The 22,031-nt window shown below is 36.8% G+C and overlaps 1 protein-coding gene across 8 annotated transcripts in view; it reads right to left on the reverse strand.

Moving 5' to 3' along the window:
* Positions 1–949: 949 nt before the first annotated feature.
* The window catches only part of DCAF6 (DDB1 and CUL4 associated factor 6), a 165,299-nt gene continuing 144,217 nt past the window's right edge, over positions 950–22,031 (reverse strand). For all 8 annotated transcript variants that reach the window (XM_060091305.1, XM_060091308.1, XM_060091304.1 and 5 more), the window contains 5 exons: positions 12,952–13,090; positions 10,911–11,067; positions 10,190–10,278; positions 8,151–8,256; positions 950–1,411 (listed from right to left, as the gene is read on the reverse strand). In XM_060091305.1, coding sequence (XP_059947288.1) covers positions 1,347–1,411; positions 8,151–8,256; positions 10,190–10,278; positions 10,911–11,067; positions 12,952–13,090 — 556 coding nt within the window. In that variant the 3' untranslated portion in view covers positions 950–1,346. The remainder of the gene's footprint in view (positions 1,412–8,150; positions 8,257–10,189; positions 10,279–10,910; positions 11,068–12,951; positions 13,091–22,031) is intronic.

Below are 22,031 nucleotides of genomic sequence, written 5' to 3' on the forward strand. Positions count from 1 at the left end.
CTGAGGGAGGAGGAAACAGAAGCCCAAAGAAGTCACATGGCTTGAGCAGATCACGTAACTATTTGGGTACCAGAAGCTGAGACCTGGCACTTTTTGGAAATCACACATTTGCCCTGTTTGGCTAAACTTCTAACTAACTCCTTTCTTTCCCTTTGACCATTTAGCATATTCCTAATATGGAGACATATGCGTCCTGCCCAGGCTAAGAGCTAGATGTTGAAGTCCAACTGAAGTTACCGAGCCAACTAGAGTTATTTTTCCTCTATCCAGAAAGCCAGTCTCTCTTCTCTCAGCAGCAGGTGTCCTTGGGCTTGCAGCCATCTTCCGCGGAGGAGCCATTCCTGGTCTCCACACGGGAGAGGGATGCTTTGCCTGGCCATACCTGTGAGTCTGTTCATGGCCCAACGAGAGTGAGCAGCATGACAGTTTAGGAGACAGGAGAGAGGATGACTGAAGGGTGAAGTCTGCAGGAGCAGCTTCAAGTCGTAACCGGTAAGACACAGACCTGGGTGTAGATGGCTTAAGTCGAGTGAAGGTGGACACCAGAGAGGAGGAAGACCAGGAATTAGAAGACTGGATGGTCAACACTTTCAGTTGAAATCTAGAAGTTGGAGAAAGGAAGGCCAGAAGCCAGAGCTCTCGGAACTGGCTTGTGCTAATATGGTGTGTGAGTATCCATGATGCTCTGGGATTGCTCATAGCCTAAGCCCTGTACTCAGGTAATGAGGGACCACTAATCATGAAAGATGATGATTGGGGGTGCAGATAAAGTACTTTGGAAGGAGAAGTGAAAAAAAAGCTCTTCTATGTGATTCTGTCACACAGAAGTCAAAACTGAAAAGGTTATTTAATCCAGAAAAGAACAGAGAAAGACAACCTTATGTTACAAGAAAAGATTTGGAAAACGTGGGTCAAGGTATCAAGGCATTAAATAGTCAAAGTCAGGATATCTTAAAACAACCAACTTCTTTAATTAGAAAGCAACAAACATGCAAATGGCAAGTGTAGAAATTTATTGGAACCAATATTTTCACTATAATGAAAATTACTCTTCAACACTGATCCAAGCTCCCACATTTGAAGGTTAGGGAAAATATTGCACTTTGCATTTTCTAGCACTCCTCATACATGGCAAAAAGTTTTTAAAACATTTCGCTAGTTTTGTTTTACACACACTCCCAAATTCATGCACACAATCATTCCAAACCAATGTTAGGTTATCCCCCCAAAAGGGAAAAACTCCAAAAAACCACAACCTTAAAATTGCACTGAAGCTCTGTAAAGAAAAAAATATAAATGTCTTATACAAATTTCAGAACATCTAAGTGCTTGCCAATAAGAGTTGATTATTCCTCATCCTCATTTTCATTCTCCTGACCAGAGCCTTCTGATCTGTCACTCTCCAACCGGTCTGGAAAACACAGATATGAGACAAAAAGAAATACCTTTATTATTACAATTAAAATAATTTTCAATGCCTTTTATTTAAAACGGATTAAAATGTATACAATTCAGAACATCATCATGTAAAAATCAGTTCACAGCTGTGTGTAGAAAAGTTATTTTTGCCCCTAGAGACAAAGAGTAAAGGAAACAGCACTCTCAACGTTGAATATTCATGTAATTCCAAAGATATAAAAAGTACAAAGAAAAAGCCCTAAAGATCTTGATCTACTGTGGTCTACTGCAGTGATTTCAAACTGTGTTCCTGGGAGTCTGGGAGCCCTAGGAGGTGTACCAGGTGTCACCGAGGGGAGTGAGAGGCAAGCTGTGCGAGAGAATTTGGTGGTCATTCTTGAGGATCTGTGTATTTGTTTATAAAAATATTTCTTAAATACCTGCTATGTTCCAGGATACAGTGGTGACCCAAACAGTCACAGTCTCTGTCCTCAAGGAGCTTATCTAGACTGAACACTCAAGGGAGTGTACAATTACAACCCGGCGAGTGAGCACGGCACGTCCTCTCAAGTTCCATGATTTACACTTGCTGTTCCTCTGCTTGGGACACCTTCACCCAGTTCTTTAGCTATAATGGTTCTGCTTACTCATCTCGATAACAACTATTATTCCCTGTGTGAAACTTTCCCCAGACTTTTTCAAATACCCAACCTGCAGAATTATGAACTCCTTCCTTCACATTCCAGAATATTTTATATGTGTCGTATAATAATTACAGTAATAGTTTGTTGGCCTATCTTCTTACAGACTAGACTGTGAGCTCCTGGGAAGGTGGCAGTTATTTCTTTTATGTCCTAAGGGTCTAGTACAAGAGGTTCAATGAAGGTTTATCAAATAAATGAACATAAGTTTTACTAAGATAAGATATATTACATTAGGGTATGTAAAGAAGGCAACAGTACCGAATAACTACCACCACTAGCATGGAACCCTTTCTATCACAGAAAGATTTCTCCAGGGTAAGCTGGGGGAAGAAAGGCTTAGACACAGGGGAAACAGTTCAGTCCCACTGTCAACACCAAGAGAAAACTGAATCCTGAGATTTTATTATCTACAGAGGCTTAAACACTCCCATTGGATTCTAAGTCAACAACACCAGTATACAGAAGGGATTGTATGTTTAATTGTCCAAGTGAATTAGATTAAATCCCCTCTACGCCAACTCCATTTTAATGTCAAACTAATGAGATAATGTATGTGTGTATGATTTGTAACCTGAATTATACGAATTTTAGTTATTATTATATAATAAGTGTTCAATACACATTTGTAAAATAAATGAACAAAATAAGATGATGATAGACCTTCACAGGTCACTAAGGAATCTAAACACAGTGGAAGACTTTCTGATCAATAAAAGGCTACCTAAGGGATGTTAGTATAAAGGAGATTACACTACTTTTATTGTGTGATATACTTTCATGAGAGAAAAAACATGAAGTTGCTATTCTGCTTAACTAGAGTATCATGAATAGGATACAACGACTACATTCAACAGACCTGTTCTGTCATATTAGTGGAGCAGGAGGCAGCATTGTCAGCCTATTTCAAAATGCGTAGGGTGACCCAAATTCTTTCTGGTTGTCACACTTACGAATGAAGATGGGGAAATGGAGGGGAAGGAGGAAATGTCACAGCCTTCAAATCAAGGAGTTTACAGCAGACGTTAGAATTCTGCAGAGTCCAAAGCAAGCGATAAGAAGTCGAGTGAGGGCCCACAGAGTCTCTTATATAGGTCACACAGTAACTGACAGTGGCTTCTGGCATGAGGAAGAGGGCGGAACAGTTGTTCGTCTCTCAAATCCTCCTCACTTAACTGCTGCCGAGTCATGCCTCTCAGAATATAAACCCAATTTCTAAGAATAAATTAAATGAAATCTTTTTGTCCACAAAGTGCTACTGAGGTAGTAAAACTGCTAAGCAGTTCAACACTTTCACAAATCTCTGGTTGGCAATTACAGACCACGGACATCTGAGAACACTGTGTTCTTTTAAATGAAAGCTAGAAATAATCACTTCTGTATCCACTGTTTTCAAAAGTTGGCAACACCAAATTGCTCCTGTAAGTAAGGTTTACATTTGTGGAAAGGTTCCTGTAATTCTCTGTTAGAAATATTTCTTCAAGAAATTATTTTTGATCGGAAAAGATAAGATATGAAGAGATACTAAGTTTGCTGGGGTGTGGGGAGGGGACAAGGGAGATATGAAAAAATACCCCAAGGAAACCTGTGTTCCAACAAAACACAGTCAATACAAGACTCATCGTTAGCTAAAGATTTGGTACTAGAAGTTCATTCATTCGTTCACCCATTCATTCACGAAACACTATTATATGCTAGGCACTGTTCTAGAAGCTAGCTATCCATCTGTGAATAAGACAAACTAGGTCTCTGGTCTTAATGAGCTCACTTTCTAGAGGAGAAAAACAGAAAATAAGAAATGTATTTTTCTCCTTTAATCTGTGTAGCAAGACAAAAATAAAGAAATGAAGTTAGAATAAGTACTTGATGAAACAGGCAATGACCAGAGAGTAACTGAATGAGAAGGAGGGTGTGAGAAGGCACGTGAAACAACTTCACACTGGGCGACTAGGGAAGACTTTTCTAAGGAGGTAACACTGGAGCTGAGACCTCAATTGTATGTTCAATTATTAGTGAAGCTGGGGGATGAAGTTGCCTAAAAAGCAGAGGAAACAGCCAGTGAAAAGGTCCTAAATATGCTAACAAGCTTGATGAACCTGAGGAGGAGGAAAGTAGCCATCTATGGCTGAAATGTAGTGGGCGAGGAGAAAACTGGAATGTGTCGACTCAGTGGCTGGCAGGTCTAGGTCATGTAGATCAGCGTATGAAGTCTGGGTTTTATTTTAAGAGCAGCTGGGGAGTCCCTGAGAATTTTTAAGCAAGGGTGACATAACCTAATGTATATTTTAAAAAAGTGGGTCAGCAAACTATGGCCCCTGGGCAAATCCTCCCACAGCCTATTTCTGTAAATAAAGTTTTATTAAAGCAGAGCCATGCCCTTGATCTACACATTATCTATGGTTGCTTTTGCACCACAATGTCAGAAATGAGTAGCTGCAACAGAAACCACATGGCCCACAAAGCCTATTTACTATCTGGCCGTTTAAAGAAAAAGTTTACTGACCCACGTTTTATTTTTATTTTTGGCTGTGTTGGGTCTTTGTTGCTGTGTGCGGGCTTTCTCTAGTTGCAGTGAGTGGGTTTCTCATTGCGGTGGCTGCTTGTTGTGGAGCACAGGCTCTAGGCTTGCGGGCTTTGGTAGCTGCAACACGTGGGCTCAGCAGTTGCAGCGCATGGGCTGTAGGGCGTGTGGGCTTCAGTAGTTGTGGCTTGCGGGCTCTAGAGCGCAGGCTTAGTAGTTGTGGCGCACAGGCTTAGTTGCTCCGCGGCATGTGGGATCTTCCCGGACCAGGGCTCGAACCCATGTTCCTTGCACTGGCAGGCAGATTCTTAACCACTGCGCCACCAGGGAAGTCCCTGACCTGTGTTTTAAAAAGCTCCCTCTGTGCTGTGGAAATCAGATTGTATGAAGGCGAGAGCAGAAACAGGGAGACCAAGGTAGATGAATATGGATAATATTCTGGAGTAAAGCTACCATAATTGATGGAGTGAATCTGCGTATGACTGGGTAAGTGCCTGTGAGCTCAATATGATGTTACGCTCTATAGATCCATCGTGGAGAACACTATGGCTATCTAGATGTACATGTACCAAGGTCCAGAGGTATAAAGGGATGCTTCAGGGTTTTATAAATCATGTTAACATATTTGGACTCTATCCTAAGAGCACGAGGAGGCCCAGGAGAATTTTAAGGAGGGGAGTAAATTGATCAGATTTTTAGAAAAGATTTTAGAAAAGATTAGAATGGTTCACACACCATCTCTCCAAAGCCTGTCAAAACTTCTAGGAATCTCAGAACTGCCTTTCTCTCTCAAGAAGTTGCCTAGACTAAAAGTCTTTAGTACAGCATTCATGAGAATAATTTTGGTTGCTTTTTTAAAATGCAGGAGCTCAAACCCTATTCAGATGAAATGAATGAGAATCTTTAATGGATAGGAACCAGGTATTTGTAGTTTTAAAAAGGGGGTTTAAAGTGCACTCTTCATTAAAAAGCACAGCTTAAGCAGGATGGAGCTGACTTCCCAGGAAGCCTTGTGGAGTAATGGAAAGGCTGAAGCATTCTGTGGCTAGATTGTGCTTCCATGACCAAAGTCTATTACTAACTCTCCTTGAATACACAGACATTGTTGTACTTGGAATACAGGACAATGAAGGGAAGGAGAGGAAAGGAGTAGTTGACTCATCAAATGACTAGACATCTTAAGGATAAAAGCAGCAGAAATACAAACTCTTGGGTACCTTTTTCTATCTAGTCTTTTACCTAAGAGAAACAAGAGGGTGAGTTAAGTTGAATAAACCTTGATTGCTGACAAAAAGAAATAGAAGAAAGGGAACCTTTATATTATAAAACATCTAATTCTAAAATCAAAGAAGGATGGTAATAACTATTAACAAACCATTGACACATTAGCACCTATTTAAAACAGATTCTTGGACTTCTCTGGTGGCGCAGTGGTTAAGAATCCGCCTGCCGATGCAGGGTTCGAGCCCTGGTCCGGGAAGATACCACATGCTGAGGAACAACTAAGCCCGTGCGCCGCAGCTACTGAGCCTGCAGTCTGCAAGCCACGACTACTGAGCCCGCGTGCTGCGACTACTGAAGCCCACACGCCTAGAGCTCGTGCTCCGCAACAAAGAGAAGCCACCGCAATGAGAAGCCCGTGCACTGCGATGAAGACCCGATGCAGCCAAAAATAAATAAATTTATTAGAAAAAATAAAATAGATTCTTGCACAAATGAAAAGAGAATTAGTTTCCTATAGGAAAACTCAGGAAGAACCATTCACCAGATGAACTCTTCATAAGAACAAGCAAATTTTAGTTGTCATAATCAGCAAATGTTTTTCTTGTTCTATAAAATGCTGCCTCCTCAAATCTGAAATCCAAGTGAATTTTAAAGGTTACTGATTGTTACTGAAGAAAATAGATCAAAAGATGTTAACAGTGATTAGAAGTACTACAATAATATTTTGTTGGACTACCAACATTTTCTGTTTACATTTTAGGTTTATTTTTTGTTTTGACTATTTGAAATTTTCACTCTTTCCTTGTAATAGTTAATATTTACAATTTGAGGGTTATTTTCTCTCCAGCTCTTTTAATTACAGACATAAGGGGCTTCTTTCAATTCTTCAGATGTACTACAGTCTCTCTCCTCCAGGACTTAGACAAATGCTACATACTCTTTATTTTGCCTGGAATACTTAGCTCTCCCTTCCCCACCCTCTGAGAAAGTGATACATAATCTACTGCTTATATAGACCTGAAGGTCTGAAATGGAAGTTATCCTAACAAAGAGTGAGGATGGGAGGGGACATCATGATTATAAAGATCTTTGAGTTGGGAAAGACTTTGATGTACCCCAAAATTCAGAGAGGGCCAGAGTGGATACAGAAGGAAAGCATGCACTAGAAAAGCAGTTTGAGATCAGGTCATCCAGAGGACTGCATGTCTTATCCATGACTTGAACGTGTTCCCGAAAGTGAAATTTGTAGGTAAAAGGGGAGTAAGTGCTTGGAAGCTAGTTTCAAATTCAGGTTTTACCATTTATCAGTTATGTGACCTGGGGTGAGTTATTACAAATAATCTACTTTGTAAAGGGCTGCAGCTAACTGAGGATAAATCTGTGAAATGATTGGTATATTGCCTGATACATTACAGGTATTCCATAAATGGTGGTGGTGGTTATTATTAAATAATACCCAACATATGAAGAAATTTGTGATATCAGTGAAGAGTAATAAACACTTTGTTTATAATGGATACTGGATATTTTCTACTGTTATGAACACAGGTTATTCCATTCCTTCTTGGATATTAGTTGTAATATACACAATTTTGTATCTGTGGCACTGAACCTCACAGTTTACCATCTAAAACAAAAAAATACTGAAAAAAACATACTGAGCTATCTGTTTCAACCTCTGTAGTAATACGTTAACATTTATTTTTGTCTGGGCTGTGGCTGATTTTGACCAAACCTACCATTAAAGTGTACTTACTATAACGTATCTTAAGGTTTATGGTATGATCTTCCACTCTGAGAAGAAAAGCACAGCTGATAAAAGTTTTCAAGTGACTTCATCTTTTCACTTTGACACTTTTCAATAAAGTTGGCTCATGGGGATATAAATTACTGTACTAAGATCAAGAATTCATAGAACTCCTTGTTCAAAAGTTAAGCTGCCTTCCATGTACCTGTTCCCTCTGAGAGGACTTAATGTCAGCAAGAAATAAACTTCTCGTGTTAAAAAAAAAAAGTTAAGCTGCCTTGATTTTGTAATTTAAGGAAATTTTTACTTTACTTTTTACTTTTACTTTACTTTTTACTTCACTTCACTTCACTTTATTGGCTGTGCTGCATGGCACGCAGGATCTTATCCTTACCAACCAATCGAACCCATGCACCCTGCAGTGGAAGCTCGGAGTCCTAACCAACGGACCACCAGGGAAGTCCCTTTTTCTTAAAAATAAATCCCTTTAAAGTAGATCTTAAATAATAATGTTTTTCAAATATAATAATGATTTTAATAGTACACTGACAGTTCTTACCAGCTCGAATATGATTCAGTGAAGCCAACATCCTCAACATGAAAGAGGCTGGAACTGTAATGGTATTTCTAGTCTCTTCCAGCATGAGTTCATTTCGAGTTATAACCTATGAGGCAAGTTAAATAACCATGTCAAAGATCACAGGGTAACTGTACCTTTTCCTTAGAGATTAGGAGAACAGTAAAAAATTAGCAGGAATTATTTCATTCTTCATATGTATCTATATATGTCTACATTTCCACCTTAAGGCTACTCAGTGCCAAATAATTACTTTAACTTGCATTCGACAGAGTAAGATCAGAGAACACTACTCTTTCAACTGGCAGAAAGACAAAGGTCAAACCTTGAGGCTACTTAAAACATTCAAGAGTTCAATTTATTTTTACTTATAATTTGTTTTCCAGAGCAGTCTACTTTGTGTCTGCTTATTATTTTCCCATCTAGTAGAACTGATACTTCTAGTGACAGAGTAGTGTTAAATTGTTATCCCTGGGTCACTTGGGTCCCTCAAGAAAAATGTTACCTTGACTGAAGCAAAGTGATCTTGAAAAGTAAACCTTTGGATAAGAGTTACCAATGAATTGTGTCTTAAGTACCAAGAATTGGACTAAATGAACATCCATGAACACCTAGGGAGCTAATGTATAATCACAGGCAAAGGAAAAAAGAGAGGAAAAGCGAAGGTCATGGCAAAGGAAAAACAGGAAGAAAGAAAGGAAAGCATGAGAGGAAGAAGAAGATGCTAACCTGGTCAGCAGTCCCCCAGTGGCATTACAATACGTTTTCAACTCATGGGGGTGCCCGACAGGGCCCTTTACAACCATGCCCCAACCTAGCTTTTTAGTCCAACTGAGCTGCTTTCATATGTGTCCTCTAGGTTTCAGCACACTGGTGGTTCATTTACCTTACAGTAACTTGAAACACGCTGATCCTTCTGTCTCAAATGTTCCTTTGATCCTTGTATGCCTGGTAAACTCAGTCCAATTCTTATTTCCTCTGTGAAGACCTTCCCATCCCATCTATTCCATTTGGAAGCACGGCTGTTCCTTTCTACAGGCTTCCAAAACACTATGTGTACATCTCTGACACTGAGCACACTATATTCTAGCTGTTTATATGTCTGTTTTTTCCACTAGTCTTTTAAGTTCTGAAGGAAGGGTTTATCTTTGTAAATTCAGCACTGTGCCTGACATACACCAAGTGTCTTCTATATGTCTATTAAACGAGTAAAAGTATATGTGGGAATTTCACTGTGAACTGTCAACCTTGGTCTAGAGAACTAGTTTTCCAACTCATTAATATTTTTAGCAATGAACTCTTATTTTATTGTTTTAAGAGGGGGTAGTATCAACCTTATTTGCACTCCCCTCTTCACAGAAGTTCAACAATTAGTTAGTAGCTGATTAATGCAATGGATCCTTATTTTCATAAGAAATCTTATATGGAAACCCAAAAATGAAAACCCTCATTGCAGTTGGGAAGGAAATGCCCAGGGTTTAGCTTTCATATCATCCATCTTCCTGCTTCCAATCCTGTAAAAAACCTAGAGCTTCAGAGAACTCAGTTTGAAAACTAGTGATATAACAGTAGCTTCAGAAGCTGAGGAAATCTTAAAATATAATCATAAAGGAAAAGAGTCTCCAATAGTTTGTTCTGCTACCTATTTGGCTATGATTATGGAGAACAGCTATAGTAAAACTATTTTCTTAAAAGGACATAGTGGGTTTTTTTTAATGATTCTTCATTGCAATAAGCACAAATAGTCAACCTATTTTTCTTAAACAACAATATACTATATCTGTTACTACCAATAATCAATATTCTACTTATCCAAATAATATTCCAATTTTTACCTCTCTAGTATTGTGGGCATGTTTTATTCTTGACTTTTCTTTTTCTTAAAATTTGACCTCATTAAATGAATTAACTTGTTTTATGTTACCAACTAATAACAAAATGAGCTGCTTTGATTCTTCTTAAAACAGCAGTTCAGGAACAAAGTGACATATGTTCTATAATAAGTATAATAAAAATCTTACTTCATCAGCAAGTTTTCGGTTAAAAATCCTTGACTCTTCTAGTGGTGACCAGATCTTTATGTCATAATCTATGCCAGACGAGGCTAGAACTAGAAATAAAATGTTCACATTAATATAAAGCTTAGAAATATGCCATTAATTCATGTAAATTTATAATGTATATATGCATGTATGTTTATGTTCAGCAAAATTGAGTTAGAATGGAAATTGTACTGATACATTTAATTGTTAACTGAGAATATTATTTTGAAGATTTCCTAAAAGTTACTCTAGAACACAATTTTAAGACTGTCTTGAAATCACTCAAATTTTTTTCTTATTTACTGCTCTTTTATGAGAAACACGGGCAATTTCAAATGGAAGGCAAGAACAAGCCAATGCTCCTTTGTTCTGGTAAATTAATTCAGACATGTGAAGACTAAAAGGCTTGGAGGTTCAATTTGGTTAAGTAGTGAAAAGTTCAATCAGCCAAACCTCTTACAGCTGATAAAACTTAGAAGCACTCTTAGGAGTATAAACTCTTTAACCTATTTCCCCATATGTTCTGCCAAAAGCAGGTTATAAGTGTTTTTTGTTTTAAACCCCAAATAGCAATACTTGACCCTAGTGGCTGCCTACTAGGATAATTTGGATTATTTTTATATTAACAACTAGGAAAAAGTTGAAGCTGATTAATCATACTAATGATTTCTAGCCCTTGCCTTATAAAAGGTCATCTTACTTGGGTCGAACGGGTGTGGCTGCAGGCAGTTTACCACGTGATTATCAGCTTCCAGAAGCATTAAATGCTCAGCAGTGTGACGATCCCAGATGAAGATATGGCCACAGTCAGAACCACTCATTACAAAGTTAGCACCCCAGAAATTGGCTTCTTTTATCTAAGGGTTAAAAAAAGGAAATGATAAGAGAATTCAAATCAAAGTTATTAAAAAAGATTTATTCTATTCTCAAGTTAAAACAATTAATTAGCTCAGAAAATAAAAAATTGAAGAGAGCCTTTGTCTTCTAGTATATTGAACTCATGATAGAGATTTATCAGCAGGGATAAAGTGGCAGTAAGTAATGAAAAGTCCCCCATGAAGACAGGGATTTGTTTTGTTCAATGCTATATTTATAGTGCCTGAAACAGTACCTGGCACACAGTAGGTGCTGAGTTAATAACTTATTAACTGAGTTAATAACAATATGTTATGAATATATAAATGAATGAATGGGATTTCTGCATTTTGAACAGTATAATGGAAACATATATATATATGTTACTGAACTTTCCAAAAACGGTTCCATTTTAGCTTTTACAAGATAATAACAACTCATAGAAAAAAATGAATTGTTCCCTCCTGTATCTTGCTTTATGCCAAAAGAACAAAAAGTACCAATCTTTTTATTAGCTATTAGAAGCTCTCACAATCAAGAAGGAAAGATATAAATACATATTTACTTTTATGAAGCCATGAGACAAAGGATGTGTTAGAACGGTTATGATGGAAGTTTTCAGCAGATGCACATGAATGAACCATCAAAAACCTTTGTACTTCATGTCAGAATTTTCGAAATCATTTTATGTACAGCTGCTACTTTGCTATTTTTGGCAAAGCAAAGGAGGGGAGCCAATTTTGTTGTTACTTGGAATTACATTACTTTTATATTTACTAGTCTTTTTTTTTTCCATTCCTGTCCCTAATTATTTTCATCCAAAATTTTAACTGGAAAAATGCAAGAAATATAAATTGGTTACTTCTATTAATAATAAGTGTGCTTTCCAGAATGATTAAATTATTACTACCAATGATATCTATAGAGACAGCTAATTATTTCCCCATCCCAAAGTTACTTTTTGCCTTGACTCTAAAGAAAGCAGATTAAAACTGATTCTGTAGATACTTTTTGATAACTCAATGAATATATGAGGACACTTTCTAGATATGAATGGTTCGGAGTAACAGTTATGTTAATCATCTCACAAGATTCTCTTAGTAAACAGTTAATATTGCATTGGGTATATAGACTTCTGGGTTATAAAAACTTGAAAAGATCTTAGAGATCATCTGGTCTATTCTTATTTCATAGATGAGGAAATTAAAGTCTAGAAAGACAAGGTGACTAAAACAAATTTTTACTTGTCAATCTTTAAAAGAGTTATGATTAATCTGACTATATTTTGCAAGGAACCTGGATTTCATGTATCCAAATCTTTCTCTCCAAAACCAACAAAGGGTACTAATATGAACTAAAAAAATCTACTAGGAAAGTAGACAACAAGTATGAGAGAGCAAAAAAGAAGCAGTGGGGACTTCCCTGGTGGCGCAGTGGTTGAGAGTCAGCCTGCTGATGCAGGGGACACGGGTTCATGACCCGGTCCGGGAAGATCCCACATGCCGCGGAGTGGCTGGGCCCGTGAGCCATGGCTGCTAAGCCTGCGCATCCGGAACCTGTGCTCCACAACGGGAGAGGCCACAGCGGTGAGAGGCCCGCGTACCGCAAAAAAAAAAAAAAAAAAAAGAAGCAATGGTTACTTGTACAAGCTAAAATTTTTTAAATTCTATGATAGTTCCTCAGTAGGGTAGAGTTTTCTTATAAAAAATGATGGTCTTTCACAATATATTACAGGATGAAAAGAACTATATTAGGGTAAAGAGATAACTGTGAAGGTGCAATAATATATTGGAATCACACTGGCATATATGAAAATAATCATTATGGAAAAGAATTCGTATTATGAAATTGCAGTTCTTCCAAAGAATGTCATGAGTATATGGTACCATTGTCCTGGAGTTGCGATGGCCCTTATAAACCATCTTTACTAGTGGCCTTCTAATGTTCAAGGTATCCAATTCCTCCATTTCTTTTCTTTCTTTTCTCCGCCTGAAGAACTCCTGAATTCGGGCAACAGCAGAGCGTCTATGAATTACATATTATAAGAAAAAACAGAAATAAGTAAAAAACATTCACAGGCCACTATAGAATGAAAATGAGCAATATTAAAATATGGTAAAGTCTAGAAGACATTTAAACTAAATATTATGTCAATAAGGCATCCCCAACCAAAAGCATAAAGAGGCAGACACAACAGTGAGACTACATCAGACTAGTTGAGTTACTAAAACAAAATGTTTTAGTTAAGAGATCACTTAGAAATTTGGTACTGGTTGAGAGAGTAAAGGAAATAGCATGCGGCACACTTTTTAAACGGCTGTTTTATAAAAACATAATACAAAATTAATATGCAATTTACTACAAATAAAACAAAACCTATTCAATATTATTTGTCCTCTCCATATTAGGAAATGTAAAGGCATAAAGAGAAACCAGAAGAAGAAACTAAGTTTAACATATAATTTCAGTGGATAAACTTATGTTTTGAGATTTTGTTTAAAGATGTTTGTTCTCAGCAAAGAACAGACTAGTCAAGAAAAACAATATTAATATACATGAATAAAACAAGGGCCTTCAAATAGAATCTATTCTATATGAACTCCATATTAGAGTGCAGATTTGGAGCTAATGAGGCTGATTTTACTCTCCTAAGAACTGAGTTGGTCACAAAACTAGAGAATAGTTTTTTTTATTAGAAGAAACTTTTCCTAACACATGTTACTGAATAACTTTGTTAGTTTGAACTTCTTATTTAAAACATTATATTTTGCCATATAATAGACCAAAAATCCAAAATATATAAAGTGTCTACAAATCAGTATGAAAAATGAACACTATAATAGAAAAAAAGTAAAGAACATGAATAGGGAAATTATAGAAGAAAGAGACTTAAAAAATATACAGAAGGATGCCCAGCCTCACTAATATTAAGATAAAAATAAAAACAAATTGATCTTTTTGTATGTCTATCAGATTAAAAAATTTTTTACATCTATCAGAGTGGCAAGAATACAGGAAAATAGGCACTACTGGTAGGAGTTTGAAAGTTTTATATATAAAAAAGTGCACCCTTTTGTTGTAAACTTTTGACTGAAGTAGAACACATATTCAGGAAGGTATAAAATCATAAATGTGTAGCTCAATGCATTTTTGCAAAATAGCCCCATGTAACCAGTATGAGAGATAGAGAATAAATAGAATTCCAGGACAGATAGAGAATAAATAGAATTCCAGAAGTCTCTCTATGCTCCATTCCCATTATACGCTCCCCTTATAGGAAACCACTATTCTGACTTCTAACATGATGGATTAATTTTGCCTGTTTGTGAACATTAACTAAATGGAATCATACAAAATATATTTTGTGTCTAGCTTCTTTACCTCAATATTACATTTGTAAGATTCATCCATGTTGTTGAATTTAGCTATAGTTCATTCATCTTCTTTGCTGTAGAGTACTACTTTGTATAAATACATTATAATTTACTTTTTCCATTCAACTGTTGGTGAACATTGGGTTGTTTACAGGTTTTGATTACTGAAATAGTGCTTTGGCGAACATATGTACATATTTCTGTTGCGTATATATCCAGGAATGGAACTGCTGGACCACAGTATGTGCATATGGTCAGCTTTAACAGATACTCCCAAACAATTTTCCAAAGTGGTTACAGCAATTTATAATTCCACTGGCAATATGTTAGTGTTCCAGTACAATATATTTTTGAGGAGAAATTAAATAATATCCATTAAAATTTAAAACATATATTTGCTTTGATGTAGCAATTTCATCTTTTAAAAATGTATGCTGTAGAAAAACGAATATGCAAATATATATATACACACAATATATACAGACACACACACACACACATATATTCACTGAGTACTTTGAGAAACAATGGAAATAATCTTAATGTCTTATACACAGAAAGGATAGGTTAAATAAATATGGTACATCCATACATTGGAATACTTATGCCACCATTAAAAATAATAAGAAAGATCCATAAGCAAGAACATGAAAAATGTCAGCATTATCCTACTGAATCTACAACATAGTTAAAAAATAATTCATAGGGGAAAAATGTATATATATACGTAGAAAGAGTCTAGAAAACCAGACACTAAATTGTTAATAACACTTTCTAAAACAATTACATAACAATTCTGTAGTCTTATAATAAAAGGTATTTTTTTTCATAAAATGGTATCATAAATTCTATAGGAATATTTAAAAAGTGTTTAAAAAACTTTATCCTATGCTATATATATATGTTAAAAAAAAAAAGGGTCCGAAATTTTAAGTTAGATATCGTTAGAAACTACCACAAAGAAAGCTGACATGTTTAGTTTACTCTGATTATCTCTTTCTGATTGGGAAGTGATAAATGGGAAGGGCTGAGAGTTCAAATGTTCTCAAAAGAAACACAATTAATATGATTGAAACTCTCTTTTTTCTAAAGTGGAAGAGAAAAGGACACTCAATCAGTTAAAAATATGTGATTAACAAGAAACCAATAAAGAAAAAACTCTTGCTAAGAAAGAGTATCTAGAAACTAACACAACATTGTAAATCAACTATACTTCTATAAAATAAATTTTTAAAAAAAGAGTATCAGGTAGTAGAGGAAATAGAAATAATCCTGCTGATAAACTGAAGGCCTTGGGAGCTATAAATGGAAAAAGAAACTATATGATAAATTAAGAATTAGACAAAAGCTCAAATCATTTAAAACAAGGTATGTGGGCAAAATTAAAGTTGAATGAGTAATGAGATGATAGTAATTAAGAATTGATGGTACCAAATCATAAGTGTTCATTTCACTTAAAAGTTTGTTGTAGAATATGGTCTAATTTACTGCTTAATGTTTGTTTGGCTTAACAATCCTGATAAAGAATAATTTTGAAAAATAGAGCTCAAGCTATGCAGTTTGTAATGTATAGTTTAGATAAAAGATTAGGGCACCTACCACTATCTCGCTGTATGAAAATGATCTAAAACAGAAAAAAAAGCTTCAAGTACACACATTTCAAATTAGATGATAAAAAGTGACAGTAAATGCTATACTATATATAGTCAGGTAATGTCCAACACAGCAAACAGTTTTAAAGAGATGAATAAACTTAGAATGAATACATTGAGGGGAATTCCCTGGCAGTCCACTGGTTAGGACTCCTCACTTTCACTGCCAAGGGCCTGGGTTCAATCCCTGGTCAGGGAACTAATATCCCTCTGGCTGTGTGGCCAAAAAAAAGAAAATTAACACACTGAAACCACTTTCCTAGAGGATATTTCATAAGAAACACCAAAATAATATAAGATGTTGAAAATAATAAATTTGTAATTTATTACTTTGAAAATTTAATCAAATTAAAATTAAAATGTTACATACATATGAAGAACACCAATCAGCAAATAACTATTTATTAAAAGCCTACTATTTGCAAAGTTGTTTTTGAGAATATTAGTTATTAATTCTTTTATATATATATGATAGCTTATGTTAACTTGGCACGCAATTTAAAATTCATAAAAGACATTATAAAGTTCAGTAAGCATGGAAAATTTCAGAAGTAAACAATAGAGTATACATTCCAACCCAATGGAGGAAAAAAAATGAAAAAAGCAAAACAACAACAGCAAAAAGATAAAAATCTTAATCCTAAAAAAGACAGGAAAGTTAAAAAAAATTAGGTAAAACAGGATAATTAGAAGTAAAAAGTTGGAAACAAGTCCAAAAGTAGCCATGATAATAATAAAGAGACTAAATTCACCAATGGAGAAAAATGAGATTGTCTCAGGCATACCTAAAGTATTACGACAAGGAAAGATTTCAGGGAAAAGGATATTGTGCAAATACTAATCAAATGAAAGGTGGCATAGCTACAGTAATATCAGACAAAACAGACTAAGATAAAAAGTAGCATTAAAGGTAGAGAGGATTACTACATATAAGTTCAGTTTACCAGGAAGATATAACAATTTAACATATATGCACACAATAAAAAGCTTCAAACTGCATTAAAAAAGAAAATGACAGAACTACAAGGAGAATTACATACATAAACCATTTTAATGATTTCAATATATCTCTCTCACTATTTTATAAATCAAGCTAGCAAAAAATATGGATAATATGAACAGCATAATTAAGTCTTAATTGAATGGTCACATATAAAATTCTACATTAAAAATTAAAGTCATATGCTTTTCAAGCACACATGGAACATTTACAAATTTATCATGTACAAGGCCACAAAGCCACTTTCTACAAATTTCAAAGTATGCATCTAAACCAACCATGTTCTCTGACCACAAATTAAATGTTAATGAAAAAAAGCTGAATGTATACAACTAAAGAAGTTAGAAAAAGAACCACAAAGGAATCTCAAATAATATACAAGGAAGGAAATAATAAAGAGAGAAGAAAAGTACAAATATAAAACAAAGGGGTTAACAAATATGAGAGAAATCAACAAGCCCAAAGTTGTTTCTTTTTCTTTTTTTTTTTTTTTTTTTGGCTGTGCCACATGGCTTGCCAGATCTTAGTTCCCTGACCAGGATAATGGAGAAAAAATTAAGGGGGTTCAAAGAAATAATGTTATGAATAAAAAGGTGCCTATAACTAAAGACACAGCAGGAATTAAAAAGACAATAAAAATACTATAATAAATTTGAAAAGTTAGATGAATCGACAAATTGAAAAATATCACCTAAAACTGACTAAAGAAGAGAGAGTTGAAATAGTCCTGTAATTATTAAAGAATCAAAATAATACTTAAAAACCATACCCCAAAGAAAATACCAGTTCCAGATAGTTTTATAAGTAGGGTCTACTAAATTTTCAAAGAAAAGATCATTCCAATCTTATACAAACTCTGCCAGAGAAAAGAAAAAGAGGAAATATTCTTCTACTCATTCTCTGAGGCTACTGTAACTTTTTACCAAAAAAAAGGGTCATGAGACTATAAGAAAGGAAATTCAGTCAGAATATAGATGCAAAAGTCCTCACAAAATATTAGCAAACTATATCCAACATGTCCAAAAGATAATCTACCATGACCAAGTTAGATTTATCTCAGAAGTATAAAGATTGTTTAATCTGCTTCCACATGCAAGGAGCTTGAAGGTTCCCACTTCACAGCTAATAAGTAAAAGCTGAATGGACTGAAAAATCAACAACTCTTCTTGGATCCCAAAGAGAGTGGAGGACACCAGGCATCACAGAACTCTAGAATGCATCCCCTCCCCCCACATCACCACATCACTAAAGGCCTATGTACCGCAGTTCCTATTACCTAGTACATCATATACAGCTATGGAAAAAAAATTACAAGGCATAACAAAAGGCAAAAAACACAATCTGAAGAGACAGCATCAGAACCAGATATGGCAGAGATGTTGGAATTCTCAGACCAGGAGTTTATTTTTTTAATTTTAATTTTTTTTAACATCTTTATTGGAGTATAATTGCTTTACAATGGTGTGTTAGTTTTTGCTTTATAACAAAGTGAATCAGCTATACATATACATACATCCTCACATCTCCTCCCTCTTGCGACAGGCCAGGAATTTAAAACAACTATGATTTGGGACTTCCCTGGCGGTCCAGTGGTTAAGACTCTGCACTTCCCATGCAGGGGGCACGGGTCTGATCCCTGGTCGGGGAACTGAGATCCCACATGCTGCACCATGTGGCCAAAAAAAAAAAAAAAAAAAAAGATCCTTCCTGCCATCAGCATCCTCAGACCTCCCCTGTCCCCCATACTACTGCAACAGCTCTGAAAGCTTCCTGACCTCTCTCAACACCAGCCAGCTTATAAAGCCTCCTCCCCAGCAACTGGGGGATTTGTCTTCAGGGCTCTCATTCCCCTTTAAAAGAATTTAAAAATATATAAAACAACTATGATTAATATGCTAAGGGCTCTCTGATAAAGTAGACAGCATGCAAGAATAGATGGGCAATGTAAGAAGAGAGATGAAAATCCTAAGAAAGAAACAAAAAGAAATGTAAGAGATCAAAAACACTGGAACAGAAACAAAGACTACCTTTGACGGGCTTATTAGTAGACTGGACATGGCTGAGAAAAGAATCTTTGAGCTAAAGGCTATATCAACAGAATCCTTTAAAACCAAAAAGCAAAGAGAGCAAAGACTGAAAAAAACAAACAGAATATCCAAGGACTGTGGGATAACTATCAATACAAAAAGTGTAACATAGGCATAATGGGAATATCACAGTGAGAAGAAAGGAACAGAAGAAATATTTGAAACAATAATGACTGAGAATTTCCCCAAATTAATGTGAGACACTGAACCACAGATCCAGGAAGCTCAGAGAACACCTTGTAGGATAAATGCCAAAAAAGAACTATACTTTGGCATATCACTTTCAAAATATGAAAATCAAAGATAAAGAAAAAATCCTGAAAGAAGTCTGAGGAAAAAAAAATCATACATATAAAGGAATAAAGATAAGAATCACATCCTACTTCTCCTCAGAAACCATGAAACAAAAAGAGAATAGAGTGAAATAATTAAAGTGTTGAGAGAAAAAAAAAACAAAACAAAACCACCAACCTAGAATTCTGTACACTGGAAAATTATCCTTCTAAAGTGAATGAGAATAAAGTCTTTCTCAAACAAAAACTGAAGAAATTTGTTGCCAGTAGACTTGCCTTGCAAGAGAAGTGCTTTAGAGAGAAGGAAATAATAAAGGTCAGAAACATAAACTGACATAAACAACAGAAGGGCATCAAAGAAGGAATGAGTGAAGGTAAAATAAAAACTTTTACTTTTCTTATTCTAACAAATAACACTTTGTTCAAAATAATAATAGCAACAAGCATTCCATTATCTATCGCATATGTATATATATATATATATATATATGCTTATGTATGCTTACATTAAAGTGAAATGAATTACAGCAATGATACAAGGCACAGAAAGAAGGAACTAGGATTTTGTTATTATAAGGTACTCACACTACCTATGAAGCGGTATAGTGTTATTTGAATTAGCTGTAAATTTATATTGCAAACTCTAGGGCAACCACTAAAAGAAGTAAAAAAATAAGTACAAATGCTATTCTACGAAAGGAGAGAAAATGGAATCATATAAAATGCTGAATTAAAACCACAAAAGGTGACCTTCGAGACGGCGGAAGATTAAGACATGGAGATCACCTTCCTCCCCACAAATACATCAGAAATACATCTACATGTGGAACAACTCCACAGAACACCTACTGAACGCTGGTAGAAGACCTCAGACCTCCCAAAAGGCAAGAAACTCCCCACGTACCTGGGTAGGGCAAAAGAAAAAAAGAAAAAACAGAGACAAAAGAATAGGGACGGGACCTGCACCAGTGGGAGGGAGCTGTGAAGGAGGAAAGCTTTCCACACACTAGGAAGCCCTTTCGAGGGCGGAGACTACGGGTGGCGGAGGGGGAAGCTTCGGAGCCGCAGAGGAGAGCACAGCAACAGAGGAGCAGAGGGCAAAGCGGAGAGATTCCCACACAGAGGATCGGTGCCAACCGGCACTCACCAGCCCAAGAGGCTTGTCTGCTCACCCGCCGGGGCGGGCGGGGGCTGGGAGCTGAGGCTCGGGCTTCAGTGGATCGCAGGGAGAGGACTGGGGTTGGCAGCGTGAACACAGCCTGCAGGGGGTTAGTGCGCCACAGCTAGCCGGGAGGGAGTCCGGGGAAAAGTCTGGAACTGCCTAAGAGGCAAGAGACCATTGTTTCGGGGTGTGTGAGGAGAGGGGATTCAGAGCACCACCTAAATGAACTCCAGAGATGGGCACAAGCCGCAGCTATTAGTGTGGACACCAGGGATGGATATGAGACGCTAAAAAGCCTGTGTGCGAGCACAGGTCACTATCCACACCTCCACTCCCGGGAGCCTGTGTAGCCCCCCACTGCCAGGGTCCCGTGATCCAGGGCCAACTTCTCCGGGAAAACACACAGCGCACCTCAGGCTGTTGCAACGTCACACCAGCCTCTGCAGCCCTGGGCTCGCCCCGCATTCCGTACCCCTCCCTCCCCCCGGCCTAAGTGAGCCCGAGCCCCCTAATCAGCTGCTACTTTAACCCTATCCTGTCTGAGCTAAGAACAGACACGCTCAGGCAACCTCTACAGAGAGGCGGGGCCAATCCAAAGCTGAACTCCAGGAGCTGTGCAAACAAAGAAGAGAAAGGGAAACCTCTCCCAGCAGCCTCAGGAGCAGCAGATTAAAATCTCCACAATCAACTTGATGTACCCTGCATCTCTGGAATAGCTGAATAGTCAACGAATCATCCCAAAATTGAGGTGGTGGACTTTGGGAGCAACGATAAATATATTTTTTTCCTTTTTCTCTTTTTCTGAGTGTGTTTGTGTATGCTTCTGTGTGTGATTTTGTCTGCGTAGCTTTGCTTTTACCATTTGTCCTGGGGTCTATCCGTTTTTTTTTGTTTTTAGCATAGTTTTTAGAGCTTGTTGTCATTGGTGGAATTGGTTTTTGGCTTGGTTGCTCTCTTCTTTCTTTTTTTTCTTACTTTTTAATATGTTTTTATTTTTAATAATTATATTTTATTTTAATAATGCTATTTTATTTTATATTGTTCTTTCTTTCTTTTTTTCTCCCTTTTCTTCTGAGCCATGTGGCTGACAGGGTCTTGGTGCTCCGGCTGGGTGTCAGGCCTGTGCCTCTGAGGCGGGAGAACTGAGTTCAGGACATTGGTCCACCTGAGGCCTCCGAGCTCCGTATAATATCAAACGGCGAAAGCTCTCCCAGAGATCCCCATCTCAATGCTAAGACCCAGCTCCACTCAACGACCAGCAAGCTACAGTGCTGGACACCCAATGCCAAACAACTAGCAAGACAGGAACACAACCCCACACGTTAGAAGAGAGGCTGCCTAAAATCATAATAAGGTCACAGACACCATAAAACACACGACTGGACACAGACCTGCCCA

Source organism: Mesoplodon densirostris, chromosome 2, assembly GCF_025265405.1.
Source record: "Mesoplodon densirostris isolate mMesDen1 chromosome 2, mMesDen1 primary haplotype, whole genome shotgun sequence".
Classification (NCBI taxonomy): domain Eukaryota; kingdom Metazoa; phylum Chordata; class Mammalia; order Artiodactyla; family Ziphiidae; genus Mesoplodon; species Mesoplodon densirostris.